Source organism: Vulpes vulpes, chromosome 12, assembly GCF_048418805.1.
Source record: "Vulpes vulpes isolate BD-2025 chromosome 12, VulVul3, whole genome shotgun sequence".
Classification (NCBI taxonomy): Eukaryota; Metazoa; Chordata; class Mammalia; order Carnivora; family Canidae; genus Vulpes; species Vulpes vulpes.
The window spans coordinates 39380789-39407843 of record NC_132791.1 but is presented as its reverse complement, the minus strand read 5'-3'; the positions used below and the strand labels follow the sequence as shown (position 1 = coordinate 39407843).

At 38.5% G+C, this 27055-nt stretch overlaps 1 protein-coding gene across 10 annotated transcripts in view; it reads right to left on the bottom strand.

Moving 5' to 3' along the window:
- Window positions 1–342: 342 nt before the first annotated feature.
- FREM1 (FRAS1 related extracellular matrix 1) overlaps window positions 343–27055 on the bottom strand; it is a 167416-nt gene continuing 140703 nt past the window's right edge. For 5 of the 10 annotated variants that reach the window (XM_072728241.1, XM_072728243.1, XM_072728242.1 and 2 more), the window contains 8 exons: window positions 20169–20318; window positions 18444–18682; window positions 17194–17241; window positions 16760–16924; window positions 16455–16583; window positions 15929–16044; window positions 5510–5595; window positions 343–3447 (listed from right to left, as the gene is read on the bottom strand). In XM_072728241.1, coding sequence (XP_072584342.1) covers window positions 3242–3447; window positions 5510–5595; window positions 15929–16044; window positions 16455–16583; window positions 16760–16924; window positions 17194–17241; window positions 18444–18682; window positions 20169–20318 — 1139 coding nt within the window. In that variant the 3' untranslated portion in view covers window positions 343–3241. Of the gene's footprint in view, window positions 3448–5509; window positions 5596–15928; window positions 16045–16454; window positions 16584–16759; window positions 16925–17193; window positions 17242–18443; window positions 18683–20168; window positions 20319–27055 lie in introns of those variants that run through there. The other 5 variants (XR_011995551.1, XR_011995552.1, XR_011995555.1 and 2 more) reach the window with 3 other exon arrangements.

Here is a 27055-nt window from a genome sequence, read left to right as displayed (position 1 = left end):
AAGTTTCACACTTAAAAAAACAAAAAACAAAAAACAAAACGATTAGAACTTTGCACGTATCCACTATGCTTTTATACTTTTATTTTCCTATCTCATTCACAGTAATATCTCCAGTATCTAGACTAGGTGAGGGGTTGGCACTTGATATTTAATATTCGTTGAATAAATAGTAGATGGATAGATGGCTGGGTGGCTGGGTAGATGACTAAAAGCCATGTAACTAAAGGCTGATTTAAACAGCAAGGATAAAAAAAGACATGTTGAGTTTCCTTTTCTATCCCTTCTTACAATGGATAGAATAAATATAAAATGTTAACAACTAAAGCAACAGTAGCTCAGAAGTAGAAATAGTTTCATTTTATTAATTTTGTTACAATGCTAGAGACAGTACATTTCATAGGTTCCTTTGCTGCCAAAATTAATCAGCACCAGTTCCTCCTGGTTTGAATTATACAAGCCAGTGTTAATGAAAATATGTGCATGTTCTCTTTGTATTAAAAATAAACAAAAACAGAAATGTAAATAAATGTCACCTGGTTCATTGTTACCACACCTTGGAAGGAGATGAAATAATTATCATATGTTTTTATGTTCAGTAACATATATGCAGTATACATATGAATGTTGTTAAAGGACAAAAATCACAGGATTCTGAAAAGCTACACACTACTTAGCTGGGCTGATACCCTTGAAGAGGGGGACGGTTCCTGAGTCAGTATCCAAGTCTGGGGAGAAGAGCTGGGTGGCATGGAAGTCCGTCTTTCTGATGCCCTCCTTTTTAGGTATCATCTGCCCCATCTCTCCCTGCCCAACCCTTCTCATCTCTCTCCCCTCTTCTCTCCCATGATCACCCATTCCCCTTCTACCATTATTCCATTTCCTTCCTTCCTGCTCCCACCAGAACCTGACGGGTGACAGTGACCAACCTAGGTGGAGAGAACCAGGACCATCCTTTACTTTTTTTTTTTTATTAAAGATTTTATTTTTAAGTAATCTCTACACTCAACATGGTTTTTGAACTCATAACCCTGAGATCAAGAATCAAATTCTCCATGAACTGAGCCAGCCAGGTCCCCCCTTGTCTTTTACTTTTATGATGACGATCATTTACTTCTTTTCTCACCTGAAGTCAAAGCCCAATGATGAGAAAGAAAAGAAGGTCATGATAAATATTGCTCAGCACCCCAACTTGCCTGAATCTTTCTTTTTATCCTCATTCAATTACTTGCATTTTACAACCTGATTGATGCTTTCATGATCAGGAACATTTAAAAATATTATTCCAGTATTTCTAGTTGCTACAAAAATCAAAGCATTCTCTCTTTGTGCTAGCATTTGCAATTACACTTAAACATCATTGTTGTTGCAACAAGGTATAATAAAATCTACCATGCTGACCAGGTTCTACGTAACAGTCTTGGATCTGGATTCCCAGCCTTAAATAGTTACTAGAGCTCTGGAGTTCTAGTAGAAGGAGTGGCCCCTGAACTCTTCATTTATTGAACTTTTACTTTCCCTCCTAGGATATCACTCTTTACATAAACAACTCTTTGCTGCATTACCTGGCATCTCACTTTCCCACGCTGCAGACCCCAGTAAATCAGAAAGGAGTGGAGAGGGTATGAAGGGTGGGTTTTTCCATCTTTTGGTTAAATACCAGAGAGTGCTTGTGTCATAGGAGAGACCTGCATGTTGTATCAGTTCAGAGCCTACCTGGAATACCTAAAGGAGCTTCCCAACTCCAATGTGCCTTTTAAATTTAAGTAAAAGGTAGGCCTGCCTAAACGTTATCCCAACTTTTCTTTGTAATTATTTCTAATTACAAAAATCTTGATAAGTGAGCAGAAATGAAACAAGTTTGTCATGTCTTATGTCCAGAAACTGGACTGAATTTCTTCCATTTATTTTCACTTTACTGAATGTGTTATTATAATAAAACTTGCACCAAAGCTTTAGTCTACTTGGTAACCCTGTTTTGACTCTGAAACTACACTGAATTACTCATAAAGCAAGTTCCATTTGGCACAACCGTATTTTTCAGTGATTATGAAAAGAGGAAAAATTGAGCAAATGCTTCAGAAATAAATTTCTAATTTCCTGTAATTAAATCTTGATTTCCGAAGGGAGTTCCTGTAAGGCTGCAACATGCTTCACCGGTAGAAAAAAAAATGTTTCATTCAGCCGATATTATAAATTAATAAGGGATCTTTATGTTAGAGAATCAGGTAAGCATGCCATTTCTATAAATATTAGAGATTTAAGGGCTCAAAATTGTATCAAAATCCGTTCTGAGAATATAGGTTTTCAAGGGCTCTGCTTTCAGTATGATTTTTCTTTGTTCATCAACACAGTTCATTGAGACCCTTCAGAGGAAGCAGTATTTCTCTTCCATGTGTTAACCATCACTCATATCTACTCTATAATAAACGTCCTTGCAAAATGCTAGTCGGTACCCTATACGTAAATGAAAGAGAATTCACATTACTTCAAATTTCTCATGAATCTGGAAGGCAGGGAGAAACTTAATGATTAACTCTGGGATGGTATGATGCCAACATTTTTATTGGGAAAAAGAGATCTGTCTCATGAGGGATAGGTTGACCCCTGAAGGACAGGTAGCCTCAGAATTCTTACCTGAACTAGAGCTTTGCAAATGAGCTTCTATCTACAAGATTTTCTTATCTAAAGCTTTGCTCTTCTACCACAGAGCATTCTCCTTTCTATCCACAAGCCTCTTATCTCAGGTTTCACATTCGAAAGGGCTCCAAAAGGACAAAGCAACGCTTTGCAGTTCCACAGTGATTTAATGAGCCCATAGGGTTGGCTTTACTCCGGTGGAAGTGGTAGAAGCAGCTGCAGCACAGATTGCAGAGTGGATTCGCTTGAGGTCTTGGGACAAAACAATCCAGGGACCATGGACTTGGTACTGACTCAGATATGGAGTGCGGTCAGGGTGAGAGTATCCCAGAATAAGCTAATCTTGTACCATATAAGACTGTAGGCATTTATTTCGGAAGGTGTTGAAGGATCTAAGCATTGTACCTCTTCCTGAGAGAAATATTCATTGATCCATCTTCCTGGAACTATGGTTTCTTTTTTACTAGATAGAATCACTCCTATACTATGAAAAAAGAAATGTACCAAGTCAGCCATGACACCTTGTTTTCTATTGAACAATATGTACAAATCTCGTAAATAAATAGGTGAGAAATCCCAAGTGGGCACCTGTAATACAGGCCAGTTACATCTGGAGTTTCCTGGAGCACACGTAATTGTGAGGTTTGCCCTTCCTACAGTCCTGCGCTTGCCATTTCCCTTGTCTTTGAGCCAAAACACAGTCCTTGCCACGCTTTAAATGTTGAGGGGGCCCTTTCCTCCAGTTGGTGAAGGTGACAGGTTCCCCGCCGATCCACTCCCAGTGGCCAGCATGCACTTGGTCATTCAAACCTAAGGTGAATCAAAGAATGTGCCAATATTACATTTATGCTCAGATATCGTATCACTCTATTGCTCTAAGCTCAGTAATCACAAATACAGGCCTACATTTTAAAACACAGAAAATGGCCTGGGAATCCTAAAATGCAGTTAAGAGCATGGCTGGCTCTTGGATGGAACAGTCAGTTAAGCTCTTGGAACCTGGATGGCTCAGTCAGTTAAGCACCTGCCTTTAGCTTGTGTCATGATCTTGGGGTCCCTCTCCTTCTGCCCCTCCCCTCCACACATTCATTATCTCTTTCTCTCTCAAATAAATAAAGTCTTAAAAAAATTAAAATCCAAAAAATTTTAAAAAGAAAGAACATATGGCTTTGGAGTCAGGCAGATCCAAATCCAAATCCTAGATCTATAACTGACTAGTTGAGCAACTTTTGGCAGGTCACTTAACCACTCTAAATTTTCATTTCCTCATCTAAGAAATGGGAATAAAAATAGTTTATCAAGGGCTGTTTTAAGTATTAAATAAGATAATTTAAGTAGTATGTAAGATAAAGTTGGTGGCATACATACATGTTTAGTACACAGTAATTATTATTCACATTATTCTACAGTCAGAACTCCTACCCCAGGGAAACAGGTACACTTTTGTCTATTGTTCTTTCTTGCTATTTAAATGTCTTGGTTTTCATATTTGAAAGTAGCTTAACTAGGTATTATTTTTAGTCTGGAACGTAAGATTTTTCAGCCTGCTATAATTCCAACAAAAAAGCAGCTTTTCTCAACTTGCCTCTCTATTCCCACTGGCAATTTTACAAATTACACTTCAGTGTTGCAAAGCTTTTGTCATTTTTCTTAAAGGAATAGTCCTCCTCCTCACTTTCCTTAATAGTAGAAATAAAGAGGATACAATGTGAAAAAAGTCACCTATGACAGCATGATCTGGCTGGCATCTCCCAACCAAACTCAACCAGGAAGACAGTCTTAGTTGCATGGCCTATAACCTTGTCCCAAGTGATTCTCCCTTAGTATTTTGAGGATAGAATAAAATGGAGTATGATCACCTTCTGGATGGTTTCCTTGCATTATTGATCAGGATGTGTTATGCCTAAGTACTCTGTGGGAATCGAGGCTTGAGATGAGTCGCTGTGGAAGCAGAGAAAGTGTCTCCTCCAGCTTTAACCCTCAGAGAATTTCCCAATTTAGAAATCTACTAAGTATTACAGAGATTTTGAGAAGCCAACGTTGAGTTTACTATAGTTCCCCTAAAATCCAATACCTTCAAGGACAGATGGTGAAAATACTTTGATGTGCTCCTAGAATTCTACTCCTAAAAATAGAATCTTAAGAGATTTGTATTATCATTAAAATTGAAGAGGATATTAAAACTTCAGAAAACAAGGGATAAAATTAAGATCCACCTATAATTGTCAATAGAGGTAAACATTTCTAAATCTTTGGTATATTTCTTTATATATGTATTTGTATATATCACATGCACGTGTATGTATACACATATCACATGTATAACAATTTTTTATTCCACGTTACTTTTTGCTTCATATGGCTGTGGATTCTGCTTTTTTATTTAGCACCCTGTCACAAATATACTACATATTTTATATATGATATGCTTCCAACATATATTTCTTGAATGAAATAATAAACATAAAGCACTTTGTCACATCTTTACTATTCAGGCCTTACAAAGTATTAAATAGTAAATATTCCTTTGTATGACTACACCATATTTATTTCACTATCCCCTGTTTATAGCTCTTGCTAATTTTTTACTTTTAGAAATACTGGTCATTGAATTTTCTTACCTATAAACCAAACCACATCCCTTATTATTTCTTTGAGATAGATATCTACAAATCAAACTGTTGTGTGGTTAAGATGAGTTTTAAAAGACAGACTGTCCACTGGGCAGCCCCTCCAGAAAAGAAAAAAAATAGACCATCCAACCATCTAACTGATGCTTGTTACTGAAAAAGCACAGTTATTTGGCCCATGGGAGGGCAATGCCCTCTTGATGTCCTCACCCTCCTGTTGTCAATACAGCACAAACACTTGCCTATCCAGAAGGGCCTTCTTCCACTGATGTCCCAAAGCCATCGCATGTGCTGCCTGGAGAGAACAGTTACAAGGCTGCCTTGGTGACTACAAGCAAACAAACAAAAAGGAAAGCATTAGTGATAAGGAATCCAACATTCCCGTTGATATGAAATTCAACACAGAAATCAAATCGGTTTAAAATAGAAAAAAAAAAGCATAGTGTAGATAGAACTTTCCAGGATTTGGAATACTCTATTATTTCTATTATTTTTCTTTAATGACTATCTGTAAGGTGGGATAGGTGACAGCAAAGAAAGTGAGATTTTTATATATATATATTATCTGGATTGAATCACAAAATTCAATAATAGGTTTTAAACATCTTTTTAGAAAAATTAGCAACTACCTACTTATAAAAATTAATGCCAAAATATTATTACTCTCATGGGGAGTCTATCTCTAAATGGCATAAATTTGACAAATATCCAGTTAATTTGATCAGTAAGGCAACCCAAACTATTCAGATAAAAACAATTATTTGGCCCATGGGACGATGATGTTTTACACTTGATATATATATATATATATATATATATATATATATATATATAAAGATTTTATTTATTTATTCATGAGACACACACACACACACACACACACACACACACACACAGAGAGAGAGAGAGAGAGAGAGAGACAGAGGCAGAGACACAGGCAGAGAGAGAAGCAGGCTCCATGCAGGGAGCCCGATACAGGACTCGATCCGGGACTCCAGGATCATGCCCTAGGTGTGAAGGCAGGTGCTCAACTGCTGAGCCACCCAGGCATCCCTACACTTGGTATATTTAATCAACTACCCCAATAATTGTTGTCAGATTCAGTAAAATGAGCATGGTCTCACTGTTGAAACTTCATAGGTGTTGTAGAAGTTAAAGCATGTGTTCCTAGAAGCATATATAAATATTTTCCCCCAAAATAGAATTGTTTTTATGTTTAAACTGCATAACATAATGATTTGACTTATATATATTGTGAAGTGATCACAATAAATTTAGTCAGCATCTCTCATTTCATTTAGATGTCAAAAAAACAAAAAGAGAAAGAAAAAACAATTGTTTTCCTTGTGATGAGAACTCTTGGGATTTACTCTCAATAACTTCCAAATATACCATATAGCAGTGTTAGCTATACTCATCATGTTGTACTTTATATCCCAGTATTTAATTATCTTATAACCAAAAGTTTGTGCCTTTTGACCACTTTCGTCCAATGACCCCACCTCATATCTCTGGCCTATGCTAATCACATCTGATCTTTTTTTCTAGAGTTTTTATTTTTTATTTTATTTTATTTTTTTATTTTTTTAAGATTTTTATTTATTTATTCATTCATAAGAGACACAGGGAGAGAGAGAGAGGCAGAGGCACAGGCAGAGGGAGAAGCAGGCTCCATGCAGGGAGCCCGACGTGGGACTTGATCCCAGGTCTCCAGGATCAGGCCCTGGGCTGAAGGCGGCACTAAACCGCTGAGCCACATGGGCTGCCCGAAGTTTTTAAAAAAGATTTTACTTATTTATTCATGAGAGACACAGAGAGAGAGAGGTAGAGACATAGGCAGAGGGAGAAGGTGGCTCCAGGTAGGGAGCCCCATGTGGGACTTGATCCCAATCATGCCCTGAGCTGAAGGCAGATGCTCAACTGCTGAGCCACCCAGGCATCCCAAGTTTGTTTTTTTGTTTTGTTCTAAGTCTCTATATACTATTTGGCTTTCTGTATCTGGCTTATTTTACTTAGTGTAATCCTCAATGATAATTATGTTGTTACAAACAGCAGGATCTTCTTTTAATGACTGAATAATATCCCAGTATGTGTGTGTGTGTGTGTCGCACGTGCGCATGCATGTGTGTATCACAACTTCTTCATTCATTTGTCGATGGACACTTGGTTCATTTCCATGTCTTGGCTATTATAATTAATAAACATGCTATAAACATAAGGGTGCAGATAGCTCTTCAAAATACTGTTTTGTTTTCCTTCAGATATATTGCCAGAAGTGGAACTGCTGGATCATATGGTAGTTATATTTTTAGTCTTTTGAGGATCCTCCATTCTGTTTTCCATAGTGGCTGTGCCAATTCACATTCCGTCACTATACACAAGGGATTCCTCTTTTCCACATCCTCACCAGCAATTGTTATCTCTCATCTTTTTGATGATAGATATTATAACAGGCTTTATTAGGACAGTTTTATTCTATAAACAGAATGAGAATTATTCATGAATTATTTTTGCTGGTAGCTGAATTATTCTTATAAGCAATATTTGATAGTTTTAATTCCCCAATGGTGCCCATTAAAAGCTTTTTAAAAATGCCTTAAGTAAAAAGCTAATGATTATTTTTTTCCTTTCTTCTTCTTCTTTTTTTTAATACAGAAAGTTTCAAACAAGAAACAAAGTCACCATGATCTTGCCTGGTTAACATCCATTGATATTTTATTCATTTTGCCCATGTCTTTCCAAACTTCAGATCCATTTCTTTGCTTTTCAAGATCACATATGGTGAACACAATTTATCCATTTCTTAATGATTTTTTTCCCCATTAAAACCTGTACAGGGGCACCTGTGTGGCTCTGTGGTTGAGCGTCTGCCTTCGGCTCAGGTTGTGATCCTGGGGTCCTGGGATAGAGTCTCACATTGGGCTCCCTACAGGGAGCCTGTTTCTCCCTCTACTTATGTCTCTGCTTCTCTCTGTGTGTCTCTCATGAATAAATAAATCTTAAAAAATAAAAAAATAGAAACCAGTACTTAATCATTCTATCATGCAGTGGTGACTTCTAGGACTTCTGAGGTATGTAAGTCTCTTTACCCCTTCTCTGAATGTCCTCAGGCTGCTGGATTTGGGTTTTGTGATTGAATCCGACCTCATTATTTACTGTCATCTCCTGTCTGACAGTCACAGCAGACACGATAGCACAATTTCTTCCCTTCCTCTCACATCCAATTTGGTAATTCCAACGTGCTGAGGGTTTAGAACGCAGAATACCAAATGTGTGTTATGTGTAGGCCGAGGGAAGGCTCGAGGGGCTGCCTCAGTCAATATGGTATATTAAACAAAGCACTAGAGATCTGAGTTCTCTTCCTCTTCTGCCCCTAATTTTCTTATGGCTGTAACTTTAGCCTCACCTTCATCATTACGAATTAACACGTTTTATTCAAGGATATTTAACATCTCCTCCTGCTTCAGGATTCTTGAAACTATGGTGAAAGCACACTTTGTAAAAGCCATTTTAGCTGGTCAAGTACTAGTTTGATTTGTCTCTCCAAGAAGCAAAAAGTCCCCAAAGAGCAAGATGGGAATGTAGCTGTGTTTAGGATAGGTAAAATGTTAGACTATAGTTATTTATAAAAGAAATATATAGGCACTGGTATGTTGATTATTTTACAAAGACATTCCTTTTCTTTTATGCCAATATACACACCAAATAGTGTGAACATTTTCTATATAGATATGTATAGAGAGAGATTGAAAAAGAAAATATAGAGGGAAACACATAAATAAAAGTCTTTTGAAAGCTCTGAAATTTGAAGGTGTTCAAAGTGTAGCATTAAAAACAAACTAATCTTTCTAGCTAAAGAAATAAACATCTACTTTGAAATGTTTTTGATTATGTATAGATGTATTTCAGAGTAACTCTTTAAGGATAGGCCAGCAGGGGTTCCAGACACTCCTGTGGAAAACAAAATGGTTTTTTTTAGATAATGATTTATAATAATAGAATTACCAAATGTACAATGACTGCCTAAGGAAATGAGCAGATGAGATTACAATATGTAAATTCAAGAAATACCTAATCTAGGAGTCTAGCTCCTCTGGGTTGGAAAAATAATAAAACACCAATGGAGAGGAAAGGAGATTGGAGATAAAGATTGAGTTGAATTAGCAATCTGATTAGGGACAAGGAGGAAAGCAAAATTTGCTGTTCTTTTTGAAATGTGGGTGCTGTAAATGACCCTCTGTAAAGGACCTTCAGGGAAGGGAACCCCAGGAAACACAGCCCAGAATTGACTAATGATGCCTGATACCAAAACATACTAATATTAATATTAATTCTAATTATAAAATCTAAAACCATCTCCTAAAATTAATCCATGAGAAGGTAAATAGCCAGGTTGTAAAATGTCGAAACTATACATTTTATATCATAGAAGCAATGGCTAATTCCTAGGAGAATACCTATTTTTCTTCCTTTTATATATATTTTTAATTAAGTTTTTAATTTTAATTCCAGTATTGTTAATATACAGGGTTATATTGAATTCAGGTGTACAAAACAGTGAAGAATGCCTGTTTTTCAAGACAAAGAGGGTGGAAAAGAAGAGAACATAATTAACCTGAAAAGTAATGAGTCCAGAGAAGGGAGGTAGGGAGGCCCAACAGGTGAAAAAAAAACAGGTTTAATGGTAGAGGAGGTCCTGGGGTTCACAATAAAATTATACTGAAGAGGTGGCCTTGCTGTCCAAAAATATTTCTTTTACAAAGACTGAACCAAAGGAATATGGAGATCTTTTATTTTTCCTTTTAGTTTGCTTTTAACTTATTGCTAGATATTTTCTGGAATGTCTGTAACTAGTATTAACTGTTCTTGGAGTAATCATTCTCATCCTTTTGAAATACAATGCGTATTGAGTATCACACAAATCAGATCAAATATTCATACTCATTTTTATATAAAAATTGAAAGTTGAAAGCTTTTATGATATTTTAAAAATCTTACATCAAAAAAATAAAAATAAAAATAAAAAAAAATAAAAATCTTACATCATATATATTTTCTTTACCTCTTTTACAAATCCTGGATACCATCAGAAATAGTATTTGATAGATGTTTTAAGTTCTGGACAAATCTGGTAAACAGATAATGTGTAATTTGAAGTAGTTTTATTACTGATAGACACATAATTAGTCTTTTTCTAAAATATGATGGAAAAATTCCAATTGTCCCTAAAAACTATTTTTTTGTTCTGGAAGTTCTCTCAGTTTTATATCTTAAAAGATATCACCATTCTAGAACTTAAAACAATTCCATGAGACTAGAGTTTATCAAAATATCTTCAAAATAATATGAAAAAATTGCTTCTCAACCAGCTTATATCATATTTGATCTATTAGGTATGATCTTTAATACCCCTGAATTAATAGGGAAGACAAATTTTCCATCATCATTACAATAGATTTAATAAGCTATTCTAGCACAAAATATCCTTCCATTTATACTATTTCTAAATACGAAATAGTATATTTCTTACATATGCAATTAACAAATATGGCTTGTAAATCACATTATTTACATTTAGGTCCAGAGAGCTTCTTAATTGGATCTATCGTAAGACATCAACTTAACAAAAGGTAAATGCTGCCATTTAAATTCAGCAACTTTTGCATTCCTTTTTCTTTAAGACTGATTGATTGATTGATTGATTGATTTATAGACAGAGAGACAGCAGGGCAAGGGACAGAAGGAGAGAGAGAATCTCAAGGAGACTCCCCATTGATCAGTGGCCTCATGCAGGGTCCAATCTCTTGACCCTGAGATCACGACCCTGAGATCACGACCAGAGCCTAAACCAAGAGTCTGATGCTCAACCAACTGAGCCACCCAGGTGCCCCAGTGACTTCTACATTCCTAACAGAGCTTTGTGAGAAGATGTGGGAAGGAATTGTCAGGATTATATGACATGTTACTGATGTAAAATGCAGGGTTGAAAGACACCACACAGGACAGCTGCATCTGGAGAGAGATGGTGTCAATTTCTCTGAAGCTCATTGATGAATGAAGAATGATTTAGTTGTGGGGCCAGTACTGGGGGATAATACTTTAAGACACAGGCTGGTCTAGACATTTCCAGTACATTAATTGTCCAAACAAATATTTGTTGAATGAATGAATTTATAAACAGAGAACCTGATTATACCTTGGGTTTGCTCTGAAAGGTTACTTTGATTTCAATCCAAAAGACACTTAGGTCCTATAATTTAATAAAAATCATAATATGTCTTTGATGTGAAAGATACAAAATACTAATACATAGTTTTGAAACCTACTTTAAGTTAGTTCAACACAAAATTAACATAGGTGTGCTCGTCACAGATCGTTATGGAGCTATTTTGGAGAGTATCATAGAAAATGAAGTCCTGTAGCTTCCACTTACTTGCTTAGAGCCACAAGCAAGTGATCTTGCTTCCTCAAATCTCTTTTATCTGAAGAATGTAGATAATAATACCTGATTCCCTCACAGAAGTGATGGAAGGATCAAATAAGCCAGTATACGTGGTATGTGAAAGAATTCTGTAAACCATACAGTGTAATATACTCAGAAGGTGTTATTGGCAGGGAGGCACGTCGAACTAGGTCAGCCTTCTGTAAAAGGGTCAGCGTATAAACGCGCTTAAAGCCAAGTTGCAGATGACATCTCAGGTCAAATGCAAGAGGAAGTAGCTAGACTTTTAAATTAATTTGGGCCTCAAGTGTATTACTGGGATGAGTGAATTGTATAATATTAACAGATTTATGATGAGATTAATAGATATATAACTAGTCTTCCTACTCTTTGTACTCACTATTAAAACCCAGCTGCAATTAGATGGATCAATAAAATAAAAAATATATTGGGGGACTAATGTAGGTTGGTCACCCTGAAGATATCAATACTACTATAAAAATTGCCATTATTTCAAAAGACATGAGTTGTTTTTTTTTTTTAAAGACATGAGTTTTGAGTCATTTATCAAAAGGCTATAAGATCATAATATCAGAGTAAAGAACAGCCCTTCTAAGAAAAGATACTTGGTGACCTTATGCCAACATTGATGAATGGATGGAAAGATACCACTTAATACACGTTGTCTTTACTTTTCTCATAACATGAAGAACCAACCAGTTAAAGCTTCATTAGAGGCCAGAAGAGTTACTTGCACTGTCATTTAATACCACTGGAAGACGAACAATAAGGCTACCTTCAAACTTAAGGTCTGAAGTTCTGTTGCTCTGTTCATCTGTATTTTACCAACAAATCCCAGTGGCAGTTTGATTATAGTAACCTTGGCTACAGTATACCTGCACTTCTGTACTCCCCTTCTTTTGTCAGCATAGAAACCATACTCTCCTCTTCATAATATATTGCAGTCTTCTTGCTACATCAGAGAGCTTTTCATTCTGCACCAGAGCTCTTTCCTCAAGGAGAAAAAAAATCTATACTGCTATTCCTACCTGAGCTATCAATGCATCAAGGCAAATTTTAAATAAAAGTAGGACACCCAGTAATTTGGAAGAATGTCTTCATTGTTCCTTAACATACAGCATTATGGGAACATATGTATTTAAATAATAATTATTTATAAAATCTTAAAAAATAGTTTAACTTATTTTATATCACCTGCTCATCAACAAAAACCTGAAAGACACCTATTAACCTCTATAGACTCTTATTTATACTTAAGATATGAAATACATCAGTAAAAAAAGGGTGGTAGATTTGACCAGTTTTTTAAAAGACTTAAAATATATTTTTCTAAAGGTTTTATTTACTCATTTGAGAAAGCACACTTGAGTGAGCACAAGTAGAGGAGAGGGGCAGATGAAGAGGGAGAAGCAGACTCCCCACTGAGCAGGGAGCCTGATGCAGGGCTTGATCACAGGACCTTGGGGTCATGACCTGAGCCAGAGACAGATGCTTAACCGACTGAGCCACCCTGATGCCCCACACTTTTAAAATATTTATTAGCTTTATAAAAATCTAGTTATTGGGTGCTTGGGTGGCATGGTCAGTTAAGTGCCCAACTCTTGGTTTCAGCTCAGGTGGTGATCTTATGGTTGTGAGATCAAGCCCTGTGTTGGGCTCCATAGTCAGCACAGAGTCTGTTTAAGATTCTCTCTCCCTCTCCCTCTGTTCCTCCCCACCCTGCTCTTGCATGCTCTCTCTCTCTCTCTCAAATAAATAAACAAACAAACAAACAAATAAATAAATAAATAAATCTTCTAAAAAATAAAAGTCTAGTTATATTTTACATACAGTAAAATGCATAAATTTTTAAGTATTCAATTCAATGAATTTTGACAATTGTGTATATCCATGTAAGACCAGAGCAAGACATAGAACATCTCCATTATTCTAGAATTTACCTTGTGCTTTTTAGTCACCCTACAATCCCTCCCAGAGATAATTGTTTTTTTTTTAATTTCTAACACCAACTAACAAATTAGCTTTTCCTATTCATATAAATGAAATCGTATAATATGTACTCTTTTATGTTGGCTTGCTTCCTCTCTACATGTTTTTGAGATTTATTCACATGGTTGGAAGTTTTAGTAGTTCATTCCATTTTATCATTTATAAAATAAATTGTCAAGAAAATGTGTTTCCTTGTTGATGGAGAAAATATAAAGAACCCTCAACAAAAAGACAAATGATGCAAACTATTATTATTTAAAAAGTTGCTATGAATTCTTGTAAATGTATTTTTAGTGCATATTTTTTGGTTAAGTTTTATCTATTTAAGTAATCTCTACTCCCAACGTGGGGCTCAAACTCATAACCCCAAGATCAAGAGTAACATGCTCCTCCAACTGCACTAGCTAGGTGCTCCTCTAGCAATATATTTTTATTTCTCTTGGGTAAATACCTAGGAGGAGAGATGGTAGGTCATAGGAAAATGCACATAACTTTATAAGAAACTGCCCAATGGCACTACAAAGTGGTTGTACCATTTTCACTTCCACCAGCAAACATGAGAACTCCATTTGCTCTGCAGCATTTGGTAACATCAGTCTTTGTGATTTTATAGTGAGTCTGAAGTGGTATTTCATTGTGGTTTTCTTTCTTTCTTTTTTTTTTTTTTTTAAATTTATGATAGTCAGAGAGAGAGAAAGAGGCAGAGACATAGGCAGAGGGAGAAGCAGGCTCCATGCACTGGGAGCCTGACGTGGGATCCGATCCGGGGTCTCCAGGATCGCGCCCTGGGCCAAAGGCAGGCGCCAAACCGCTGCGCCACCCAGGGATCCCTTCATTGTGGTTTTCATTCACACTTCCCTGGTGGTACATCTTTTCATGCACTTATCGACCAATTATATATCTTTTCTGATGAAATCTTCAAGACCTTTGCTATTTGTTTTAGATTTTTAAATTTATTTATGAAAGACACAGAGAGAGAGAGAGAGAGAGAGGCAGAGACATAGGCAGAGGGAGAAGCAGACTCCATGCAGGGAGCCCGACGTGGGACTTGATCCCAGGTCTCCAGGATCACAACCTGAGCCAAAGGCAGATGCTCAAACTCTGAGCCACCCAGGCATCCCCGCTTTGCTATTTTTTAAATCAGGTTGTCTTTTTGTTATTGATTTATAGGAAGCGTTTGTATTTTCTCTATTTGAGACCTAGATCAGATGGACAACTGGAGATTAGCTTTCCCAAATGTGGTGTGCTCTTTCACTTTCTTTTTAATAACGATTCTATTTATTTATTCATGAGAGACACGGGGTGAGAGGCAGAGACATAGGCAGAGGGAGAAGCAGGCTCCCTGAGGGAAGCCCTATGCGGCACTCGATCCCAGGACCCCAGGATCATGCCCTGAGCTGAAGGCAGACGCTCAACCACTGAGCCCCACAGGTGCCCTGCTCTTTCACTCTCTACAGTGTTTTTAGATGAGCATAAATTTTTGAATTTGATAAAGTGCAAGATCTGACTGCTATTCACTAGAGACTTCTTTAGTCTCAATTTCCAACCATGGGGGATCTTAGTCTAATTGCATTGTTCTGGAGAGTTATATACTATAGGTGACTATAGTGTTAGAGTTATATGCCTATAGGTGGGCAAAAAGCAGGGGTGGTATCAGGGATAAGTATTTATGCATCTTTAAAGTCCTTCCAGGCTAGATAAATTTTTGTTGTCATTATTTGATCACAAGTCATCCTTCACTAAGTGTTCCATTATCCACTGACCCTTTGTCCAACTTGTCTGGTTTCATAACCATCAATGTCTCTTACACTGTCATAGGTCTGATACCTTAGGACCTTTCATTGCTATGTATTTTCAGATTAGTGGGCAGGAATCCCTACTTAATTAAAAAAAAAAAAAAGAAGACAAAACCTGCAGTGCTACTGACTTGGAAAAGCTCCTGCCTTTCTTCAAAAGATCAGGAGAAGCTAAAAAAATAGAATTTCAGCAATGGCACAGTTGTCACATAAAGAGATACATCAAAATATACTATTAAGCTCAATCTCAGATCCATTCTGGACTACAGAACTCTCCTAGGGTTCCTGAAACCAAACCAAGTAGATATCAGACACTTAGCACTTGAATGAATGAATGAAGTGACCCTGCAGCTGGGTGAGAAAAGAGACAGGAGGGAAGAAAACACTAATTAAGGTGAAATAGGGTTTCTTACTGTTCCTTGCAAGCTCGGGCAGCAGTGCTCCAGGTGCCCTTCTGCTCTGTGACCAAAGAGTGGCAGTAGCCTGAATGATGGTGCCACCCAGCTGGGCAGGCTTCACCTTCCACCTCCTGAAATACAGTTGTGCATGTTCACATCAGAATAGTCTTTAAAATCTAGAATCTGCTCTCAGCATAAGGAGTCCTATGTGTCCCCCCGGCTTGACTAGAGTGGTTCTGGCACCAGAAAGGAGGTCAGCCGTTATCCCAATGCTACACCTTGAGAAATGTGATGGCTTTTCACAGAAAACACTACTAAAATTGACACTGTTTCATTTTGCACTTTTAACATTCTGATGACCTTCTTAAACTGCATCGATTAACGATCGTGGTTTGTGATTCGTAAAATACCACTCAGGCCTGTTTGCCTCTTCACCTTCCAAGGCAGGTAGACCTAGCATGAGTAGTCAGATCATTTCCTGTCCCTTGGCTTATCGCAGAGCATCGCACAAAGATACTTTGCGGCTCATCCTGTGTCCCACCTCGGTTTGGGGGCTCCAGGCTTTCCAGGTAATTCCATCACACTTGTACAGCTTCCGGAGGCTTTCGTGGAAGTGGAGAAGTCCCTTTAATTCCGGTGTGCAGTCCTTTGGAATTGAGGGCAATCGGTCCTATGGGAAGGAGAGGGATTGCAGATTTGACGTAAAGAAGCTGAGTCGCTCACTCACCTCCTTCATTTGTTGGGTAGCCTTTGTGTTCAGCAAAGGATCCCCAAGCCTGCAGGCTGTTTTGTGGCCCAGCAAATAGCCTGTTGTAAGATGAATAGGAAGTAAAGAGATTTTCCTACCTGTCTGGAGAAGTGTGAGTCACTTGTGGATTCCATCTTATCTGCTTGAGGCAGCACTGCCACTTGGCTTGTCTTTTGTGGCTGACTGGTGATGGCTACTTTGGCCTTCCTTTTGCGAGACGGAGAACTGTCTCCCTCCAGCTTCTGGGAAACCATTCCATGATACTTGAGGAAACCAGAAAACACCAATAAAGAGAAAGCAAATAGCCAGGTAGCAAACAAAAACGTTTGCTGGAAAAATGAACAATCAAAAAATTGGGCTAAAGCAGAAAGATAAAAGGTTTTCTTTCTGAACACCCAAGCCTCAGAAGCAAATGTCAAAACAGGCCTTTAAGAGAAATACATAAATATGGAAGACATTAAAAAATAGTTTCACTGACTATTATGCATCCACAAATACAAGAAATTTAGCAAGTTTCTCAGATTACACTTACATGATAGATGATGTCGGTTCCATTTCTATAAACAGAGGATGGAAGAACCTGAAATCAACAAAATACAACATATGAGCAAAATTGGCCTGAATAATAACTAGCAACAGGGTAAAACCCTTTCAGTAAGATCTTGTGTCTAAAAAAATGTTAAAACATATGTTTTATGTCCTAAGACTTTACATGCCCAAATCATTAGAATTTTTAAAATCACTGGACCCAATCACCACTTACCAGTATTGACTCATACATTCAAAGTTTCAGTTATAGAGAAAAGACTTCTTTATTTTGATATATCTATAGTACACAGAGGTCCAAGAAAACACACACACACACATACACTTATGAGTGTGTGCCAATTAGAATCCTGTGCTAATAATAAAGGTCAAAGCCGCAGTTGCCACACTCAAATAGATCACTTAATCTCATTCTGTTCCAGGGTCACTGGTTATTCCCTGCTTTGATCACAAAAGGAACCAAAGCAGAAATCACATGGATGGGTCAGTATATCTATCACCTCAATTAGTACAGATTAAGGAAGTGGGCAGCATTATGATATCTGTATACAAAAGGCACTGCCTTGGGGCACCTGGTTGGTTTAGTTGGTGGAGCAGGAGATTCTTTTTTATTTTTATTTTTATTTTATTTTTTTTTAAATTTATTTATGATAGTCACACAGAGAGAGAGAGAGAGGCAGAGACATAGGCAGAGGGAGAAGCAGGCTCCATGCACCGGGAGCCCGACGTGGGATTCGATCCCGGGTCTCCAGGATCGCGCCCTGGGCCAAAGGCAGGCGCCAAACCGCTGCGCCACCCAGGGATCCCCGTCTTTTTTTTTAAAATTTTATTTATTTATTACTGAGAGACACACACACACACAGAGAGAGAGAGAGAGAGAGAGAGGCAGAGGGAGAAGCAGGCTCCATGCAGGGAGCCCGACATGGGACTCGATCCTGGGTCTCCAGGATCAGGCCCTGAGCTGAAGGTGGCGCTAAACCGCTGAGCCACCCGGGCTGCCTGGAACATGAGACTCTTGATCTCAGGGCTGTAAGTTCAAGCTCCATGTTGGATGTAGAGATTACTTAAAAACAAAATCTTTAAAAAGGGGGGGGAATTGCATACTTGTGAAATGAATCATGGCTCCCCTTCATTATGCAAATCAGCTTCTTCAGTGTTTCAGAACACTTATTAATTTTTTTTTATTGTTTTACAATGTACTCCACACACCACATCCCAGAAGTTCCCCATCCTCACTGTTTTGCCATTCCCTTGGGTCCTAAGCTTCATACGAGACGGATCTGCAGAATCAAAGCCCTGCCCGGTGTCTCCCCTAGTGACTGCTGGCCGCTTGGAAGATGGAAGGGGTCTTCTTTCCAGATGAAAGGAACCAGAAGTGGTGGATGAGGAAGACCCTGGGGACAGCGGGTGCCAAATGCCCTTCTCCCTTGCATTGTGCTTGTTTGGGTTGAAGGAATATGAAGGATGACACTGTCCTGGAGGCATGAAAGATGGCAGGTCAGTTCATTGTACACAAACAGATAAGTGATCACATCGACACAGCCCCTGCAGCACTTGTCATTAAACTTAGATGGATGGTTTTCCCACCAGATGTTGCCTTTTTGCCATTTGCCAGAAACTCCTTTACTCTTCATCAGTTTCCACGCAGGAGAGCTGTGCCCTTCTGCACCTCTACAGGGTGATTATAAAGTCATGAAATTGATTTCACAAACCACAGATGAAAACCATTGTCATAATTTTCTAATCATACCATATACTGGGGAAACTGCCTCACCTTTCTTCATGTCACAGCATTCCTCAGATTTATTCACTGATCAAGTATCATTCTATAAACACTTCAAAGTGTTCATCCTTTCCCCAGTCTCCTACAGGTAGAAACTGGAATTGTTTGAAGAAGTGAAATCAAGTAACAGTTATAAAAATTAGCATTCAACTGTTACAGAACAAAGATCCAGGAAATCTTAACGGAGGGACTTCTATTGGAAACATTTCCAGTTAGTATGACAAATATCTCAACCCACGACCCTCGTGTGGACATTTTGTACTTCATGTGTAAAGTGTGTATTTTCATATATTTTATGTACTAACTGTGACCAGAAAAGTCTACTGAAAAAGGAATGAATTTGGCCTTAAAGGTGGTGGGGGAAGACATTGTTGAAATATGAGTATTATAAAGGAAAGGGGATAGTGGTTATCTTTATTACAGGATGAGAAAGAGAAGAGGTGAGAGTGGATTTCAGGTGGGGAAAAAGTACCACGGGTACGGCAGGTGTAACCTCATAGGTCTAAGTCCACACATGGTAACTGGACACTCGTCAAATGCTAAATAGACACCTAAGTAGAAAGTCTTTGGCAGGAAAAAAAAAATCAGAGCACCAAGGACTGTGCTTGGTTTTATTTTATTTAGTTCACAGGTTGTTCTTTTGCATATATCATCCAGGACCTACTTGGCTCCACAACCCGAGGTTATTCATTAATATTCTCCAGCTGCTCTCGAATCCCCCAGCCAGCTGTATCTTTCACATCTATTTTTCTCCATTCCTTCCTCTCAGAATTTTCCTGGTCACACTACAGTGGGGGCTCAGATTTGAGGCATTAAGAGCTCTCTTCAACAGAGGAAGATAATTACAGCCCCACAAATGCTGGGGGAAAATAATTGTCGATAGATTCTCACCAATGTTGTTTCCCCCTTGGTGAGAACAACAAACGGGTAGGGAAAAAAAAAAACGAAACCAACTATGCCACTGACTTGTTGCTTTTCTCAAACGCTAGCTCTTAGCGGGAGGAAAACCATATGAAGCAGAAACCAGAATAAAGGACCTACAATATGACTGAGGTTGCTTTCTTGACAAGAAATTAAGCATTTTGATTTGAAGGCGTTATCAAGCACATTGGCTGTTGAAAGCAAGCAGCTATGCGCCAGGACCGCTCCTGATTTCAAGATGAGGATCAAAAGAATACCTCCTTTTGAGTCCAAAATTTTCACTGCAGCTTTTGTCTTGGTGCCAAGAACTGCATTCACAGGGGAGTTCAGAATTACTTCAAAGGCCTCATCGTCTTCCTCTAATCCGTCATAGGTAATTGCTATATTCCACATCTTAGTTGACATTCCTACAAGAAGTAAACATTTTAATTACTCTTTAATTGCTATTTCAATCACCTAGGTGTCAGAGAAATATATTAATTAACATGTCTACAGCTCGGCTGCAGTAGCCTAAGTGAGCTATTGTACTGCTACCAACTCACTGAAGTCCTGCTGTTCTCCCAAATAATATTAAAAGACCACGTTTGTTCCTGGACAATGATGATTCCGTTTCAATGCAAACACTGTAACAAAAAAGTAAGCTGCATTATGCAAAGGATGAACAACGACAACAAAAATGGTTAGGAGATGAGATCCAAGACTTAATTTTTTCCCCCGACCTGCCCCTTCTCAAGAAACAAGTACTGTAATCTTCAAATCTTAATAGTTTCAAAAATCCTAAGAGGTTTGTACAGACAGTTAAAAGTGATTATTGGATGGTACTTCATGCTATTCATGGAACCCTTGAAATGATTGATTTCTAAAGACAGCTGCCTCCATCGGCTGCTTGACTTCCTGAGATCCTTCTAGCCCACAAATGCTTTTTCTAATGATGTAATACTCAATATTTGATATCCTCCTCGAGAGGATTTATGGGCTGGGGGTTTTAGAAACAGACTGAGCCAATTTTTTTCTCTTTCTGTCTGCCCCTGCTCATGTAGCTACAATCAAGCTTGGTTCATAGTAACTTTGAACCAAACACCGAACCGTTTTGATGCTACAAGCACATCCAGAGCCATTCTGTCACTGTGAAGATGGGACGCAGTGGAACCCCAGAAACACAAATATTCAAGCTGGAAGAAACTTGTGAGATTGTCTAACCCTGACTAGTTTCCATGACGCGGATTACAGGATAACCCCCTTAGTTTATTTAGAAGACAAGGTGGTGGAAGGAAAAAAAAAAAAAAAAGTACTATTTTGTAGAGAAAAAAAGGCTCAAGCTGAAGGGGAAAAAAAGTTAACAAATTTATGGTTTAACTTTCTAGGACTAAGTTTTGAAAGCTTTTACTCCCTGGCATTTACTCATTGGCTATTTGAGGGCTTTTATTCCCATAAACCCATCTATGTATAAGCAAACATTTTTTTTTCTAGCTTTCTCTTCTGAAAATCTGGAATCCTTTCTCCAAGCACATTATTTGCTGCAGATTTATGCCTCTCTATTGTGCCATCTATATGACAGCCTCCTTTTTGAAGATGTGTCACATACAGATTTCATGATCTAATCAAAGTTTCCTCAATCCCCCACAGAATCCAATGGAAAGATGAAACTGTTCACTTATCTCACTCCTGGCTGCACTTAGAGGGAAAAAAATGAAGTGTATTTGAAATAATTTAATTTAAAAAAACCAGGCTGACAGGTGGTTTGTTAAGTTTTCAGTATCAAGTGAATTCATAAATCGATTACTTTCCTAGTCTTTGCAAAAACAGAAGTTGAAACACCAAACATAAAATTCCATATAACTCCCACCTCATAGGTGGACAGATCGACCCATCAAAATATACATTTTGTATCTATTACATACTTACCTTTGCTATAGATGCTATGGAGGATACCATGGGTATAACATCAGCAAACCCTGACATAAAGGAATTTAAAATATCTTGGAAAAGAGAAGATGTAAATGCCAGAAGAGTCCACTATTCAAGGCTACATATGATTAGCTGCCAAGATACAGACTAGATGGTAAATACGAGATGTATGGAGGCTCCAGAGTTGGAAGGTTTTGGAGGGAGGGAGTGAGAAAACAGCATAAGCAAAGGCAGGAAGGTAGCAGAGCCAAGGCCTTGCATAGAGAATGAGCGAATTAGCTGGCTGCAGCGGAGCTCCCATCAGAGAGGTGGTAAGAAAGCAGGGGGCAGTCTGTGGCCAGGGAGCAGAGAATCCTGGACACCAGGTGGCTGGATTCAGACTCTAAACCATAGGCAACAGGGAAGACTCTTGAAAATCAGGGCTTAGAAAAATCTATCTCAGTGTTATGCAGAAAGATTTAAGGGCCCAGGAAGACTGGTAAAGAGGCTAGAAGTAGAGAGACTGCATAGGCAGCTTTTGTAATAAACCTGGAATGAAGGGATAAGAGACCAGACAGTGAAGAAAGTTCTTGAATGATAAGAAGTTTAATGTTCAAAGAACTGTTTTGACTCTCAAAGTCCACAAAGTTCAGCATTATTCAAATAAAAATCTGATACATGCAAAAAATGCCAAATCCCAACTAATTGCCCTCTTATTGTAAGAATCATTTTTAAAAAAGTATAGTTCCCTTTCTCCCTCTTGCCCACTCCCTCCCCCTAAATTAAAGTTTTTCTAAGACCTAATGGAGTAGAACCAGACGGTTAGAGCAAATCTATTCCAAATTTAAGTAACCTTCTGATTGGCTTGCTTGCATTTCAATTTTGTTTCTATGCCTACCAGGTGTGCATATAGAACCAACTTTTCTAGGTTAATGAGATTGGAAGTAAGAACTTTCTGGGTTTTTCTTTTTCCTTCCTCTCCCATTTTCAAGGTGCAAAGTAGTTGTTAAATCACCGAGATTATAAGCAATTTCAGAAGGCTTGCACCAGCCTCCTGTTCCCATAAAACAAAAGGTGCTGAGGAAAAGGTGTCATTTTATGCAGACATAGCCCACTTTACAGAGTGGTCAATTACTGGATATTTTCCTGCAAAGCAGATTTCATTATTGAAAGACATTTTCTCAATGTTTTTTAGTAAATACCATGTTAGAGATCTGTTCCTTTGGAAAACATTTTGACTCTCAGGAATGATTTAGTCGCAATTAAGAAAGCAGCAAACCTTTCAAGAACACATACTTAAAAGGAAAACAATCATTTTCTTCAGAATATTTACACTTCGACTCAGTCACAAGAGCTGAATGCAAAGTAGGCAGGATTAGTTTGGGGTTCAGTATAATGGCAGCAAGGCGTAGTTCACTAGACTGAGACGTTATCTGTTTCTCTCCAGCACCCTCCCCAAAGTTCTCAAATCTTATAATATCCCACTGTCTGAATTCTCACTCCGTTTCTTCGTCCATCATGGAGGCTACATTTTTGAAGAAACAAACAGATGGCCTGGGGCAGAAGCAGTGGGTGTGGGGGTGGGGACACCAGACCCAGAAGAGGCAAGGGTTAACGATACAGGAGTAAGTAAACATTTACAGGACCTGTGGACATAGGAACTTTAAAATACTCTAAAATAAGACCTCAGCTTATGAAACCATTTCTGGCTAGTAAATTCCCAAACAATGAACAGGTAAATATTGTTTCTTTTTAACTTAGGAGATTTTTTTCCTTAAAATGTCTAAATAGTCCCTAAGATCATGACGAGTTAGAGCCTCCAGAAGTCATCAGTATCTATTCAAAATAAACTCTTCTAGACAAATTGGTCTTTATCTTATCCAGTTGAACCTCTGAGAGGTGGATTTCAGAGTCCCCTCTAAGTGTGATACTTGCTAGTTGTAATCAATCCAGAGACCTGGCAGGCTGCTCAATATTTACTGAAAGCCCAATCAGTTCAAATCTTGTGATAAACAGACCACAAATAATAGAGACAACATATAACAAAGACTCTTGACTCCTCAAAAAATGGAAAGGTTTGAACTGCCTTAACATGAAATATAAAAAGGACACACACAGTGCAAATGCATCAGAACCTTTCGTCTTAAGGTTGACCAGAGCACAAGAGCCTGAAGCAACCTGGGATAATCATCAAATACATAATGGGAACAGCTCTTCTACAAAATAGGTCACTTGAGGAACAAACTCACACAAGTCAGAAATGTAAATAATCACGGGTGGGAGGACAATCATTGTATTTGGGTAGTTTCATGTCAAATTTAAGGATCATTGTTATAGGTTGAATTGGGTCATTCAAAATCTTTACGTTGAAATGTTAATTCCTAGTACATCAGAACGTGACCTTATTTGAAATAAGGTCATTACAGATGTAACTAGTTAAGATAAAATTGTACTAGAGGGGGCCTCTAATCCATTATGAGTGATGTCCTTATTAAAAGGGGAAATCTAGACACAGACACAGGCACAAAGAAAGCCATGTGGGGACAAGGGCAGAGTCTGGTATAGATCCAGCAGAAGCCAAGGAATGCCAAAGATTCCAGCAAATCACCCGGGCATGGAAGACAGGCATGGGACAGATTCTCTCTCACAGAAGGAATCAACCCTGCTGACCCCTTAATCTTGAACTTGTAGCCTCCAGAACTGTGAAAAAATAAGTTTCTGTTTTTAAGCTACTGGGTTTGTGATATTTTGTGAGGGCAGCCTTAGCAAACTAGTCACAAAACATCATCCTACTTGTGGTGAATGGCGGGAAGGTATTTCTTTTCTTTCTTTTTTTTAATATCTGTAATTTTTCTTTTTAAATTTCTTTTTCAATTTAAATTCAATTTGCCAACATATAGTATAATACCCAGTGCTCATCTCATCATGTGCCCTCCTTAATGTCCATCACCCAGTTACTCCATCCCCTATCAACCTCCCCTTTTGCAACCCTTTGTTTCCCAGAGTTAGGAGTCTCCCATAGTTTGTCTTCCTCTTTAATTTTTCACCACTCAGTTTCCTCCCTTCCCTTCTGGCCCCTTTCACTATTTCTTATATTCTACATATGATTGAAACCATATGATAATTATCTTCCTCTAATTGACTTATTTCAATCAGCATAATACCCTCCAGTTCCATCCACAGTGAAGCAAATGGAGGCATTCGTCCTTTCTGATGGCTGAGTAATATTCCATTGTGTACATATACCACATCTTCTTTATCCATTCATCTGTTGAAGGACATCTCAGCTCCTTCCACAGTTTGGCTATTGTGGACATTGCAGTGCTATGAACATTGGGGTGCAGGTGCCCCTTTGGTTCATCACATTTTTACCTTAGGGGTAAATACCCAGTAGTGCAATTGCTGGGTCATAGGGTAGGTCTATTTTTAACTTCTTGAGGAACTTCCACACTGTTTTCCAGAGTAGGTACACGAGCTTGCATTCCCACCAATAGTGCAAGAGGGTTCCCCTTTCTCCACATCTTCACCAATATTTGTTGTTTCCTGACTTGTTAATTTTAGCCATTCTCACCAGTGTAAAGTGGTATCTTTTAAAATTAAAAAAAAAGATTTTATTTATTTATTCATGAGAGACACAAAGAGATGGGCAGAGGCATAGGCAGAGGGAGAAGCAGGCTCCCTGCGGAGAGCCTGATGTGAGACTCCATCCCAGGACTCCAGGATCACACCCTGGGCCGAAGGCAGACACTCAACCACTGAGCCACCCAGGCGTTCCTCACTGTGGTTTTGATTTGTATTTCCCTGATGGCAAGTGATGTGGAACATTTTCATTCATTTTTCACATTTGCCATGTGTTGGCCTTCTATGGAGAAATGTTTGCTCAAGGGCATTTCTTTTCTATGTTTACTATTAAGGTTGTCAAATTTGTAATGGTGCTGATATTTAGGCCATTCGTTTCTGCCTTTGGAATATCACATGACAGTGGTAGATAATGGCAAGGGTTTTGACTTGGTGGAATGTTCTCAGAGTGCAGAATACTTCCTCTGAGGAGAGCACGAAGTCACAGGCCCTGGCTGCTTCTCCAGGCCTTTTCTATCTGCCAGTGGCCAGGTGATCCATGTCCATCCCAGACCAGAGGGAAAGAGAGAACCATGCAGTGAAAGAGAGCTACCTGCCCCTTCTACAGAAGCCAGGGAAGGGAGGTGTGGCTCCAGCCTCAGTGCTTTAGACACAGCTCCCCAAAAGTGTGTTGGTCCTCCACCCCGAAATCTTCTTCTTCTTCTACTTATTCAAAACACCATCTCTTCTGGGAAGTTTTCCAGAATTTCCCTTCACCAGAACAATGGCTCATCTTTTGGGTCCCAACATACTGTTAGTGAGTTGTTTTCATGTCTCTCTCTCCCACATGAGAACACCTTTAAGGGCAGGCACCATACTTTTATATTCCCTTTTGCACCTGGCAAAATTTTTCCACTGATTCAAAACAAAATATGTGCTATCTAATTAATCTTCCTGGAATCTCCTCATATCAACCTATTCCAAGAGAAAACATTTAGAAATGACCTGAGGCGGGATCCCTGGATGGCGTAGCGGTTTAGCGCCTGCCTTTGGCCCAGGGCGCGATCCTGGAGACCCGGGATCGAATCCCACGTCGGGCTCCCGGTGCATGGAGCCCGCTTCTCCCTCTGCCTGTGTCTCTGCCTCTCTCTCTCTCTGTGTGTGACTATCATAAATAAATAAAAAAAATTAAAAAAAAAAGAAATGACCTGAGGCAAATAGGACTTTCTGAAAATTTCCATCAAAATACGAGAGACAGTTCAATTAGTTCAGCTTTGTGTTAGGGACGCCAAGTAATTATTTATTTGTTTTTTGTTTTGTTTTGTTTTGGTTTGGTTTTTGGTTTGTTTGTTTTTAGGAGGGAAAGGGGCAAAGGGAAAGGGAGAAAGAGAATCTGTCTTGAGCAGGCTCCACAACCAGTATGGACCCTGATGTGAGGCTCGATCTTATGACCTGAGCCAAAATCAAAAGTCAGATGCTTAATCAACTGAGCCATCTAGGTGCCCCCAAATAATTTTTCAAATGACACTCTTTTCTGGATTTTTTGGGTGTTTGCTTTGATACTTATATTTGTTATAGGCTTTCTTCTCATCTTAAATAAATATTCACTTGTGATAAAGTGAAAAATGAAGGACAAAACTTCAAGTCCAACCTGATCTCTCTTGGAGTGGCTGAAGAGGGTCCCCATGATCTCCACACA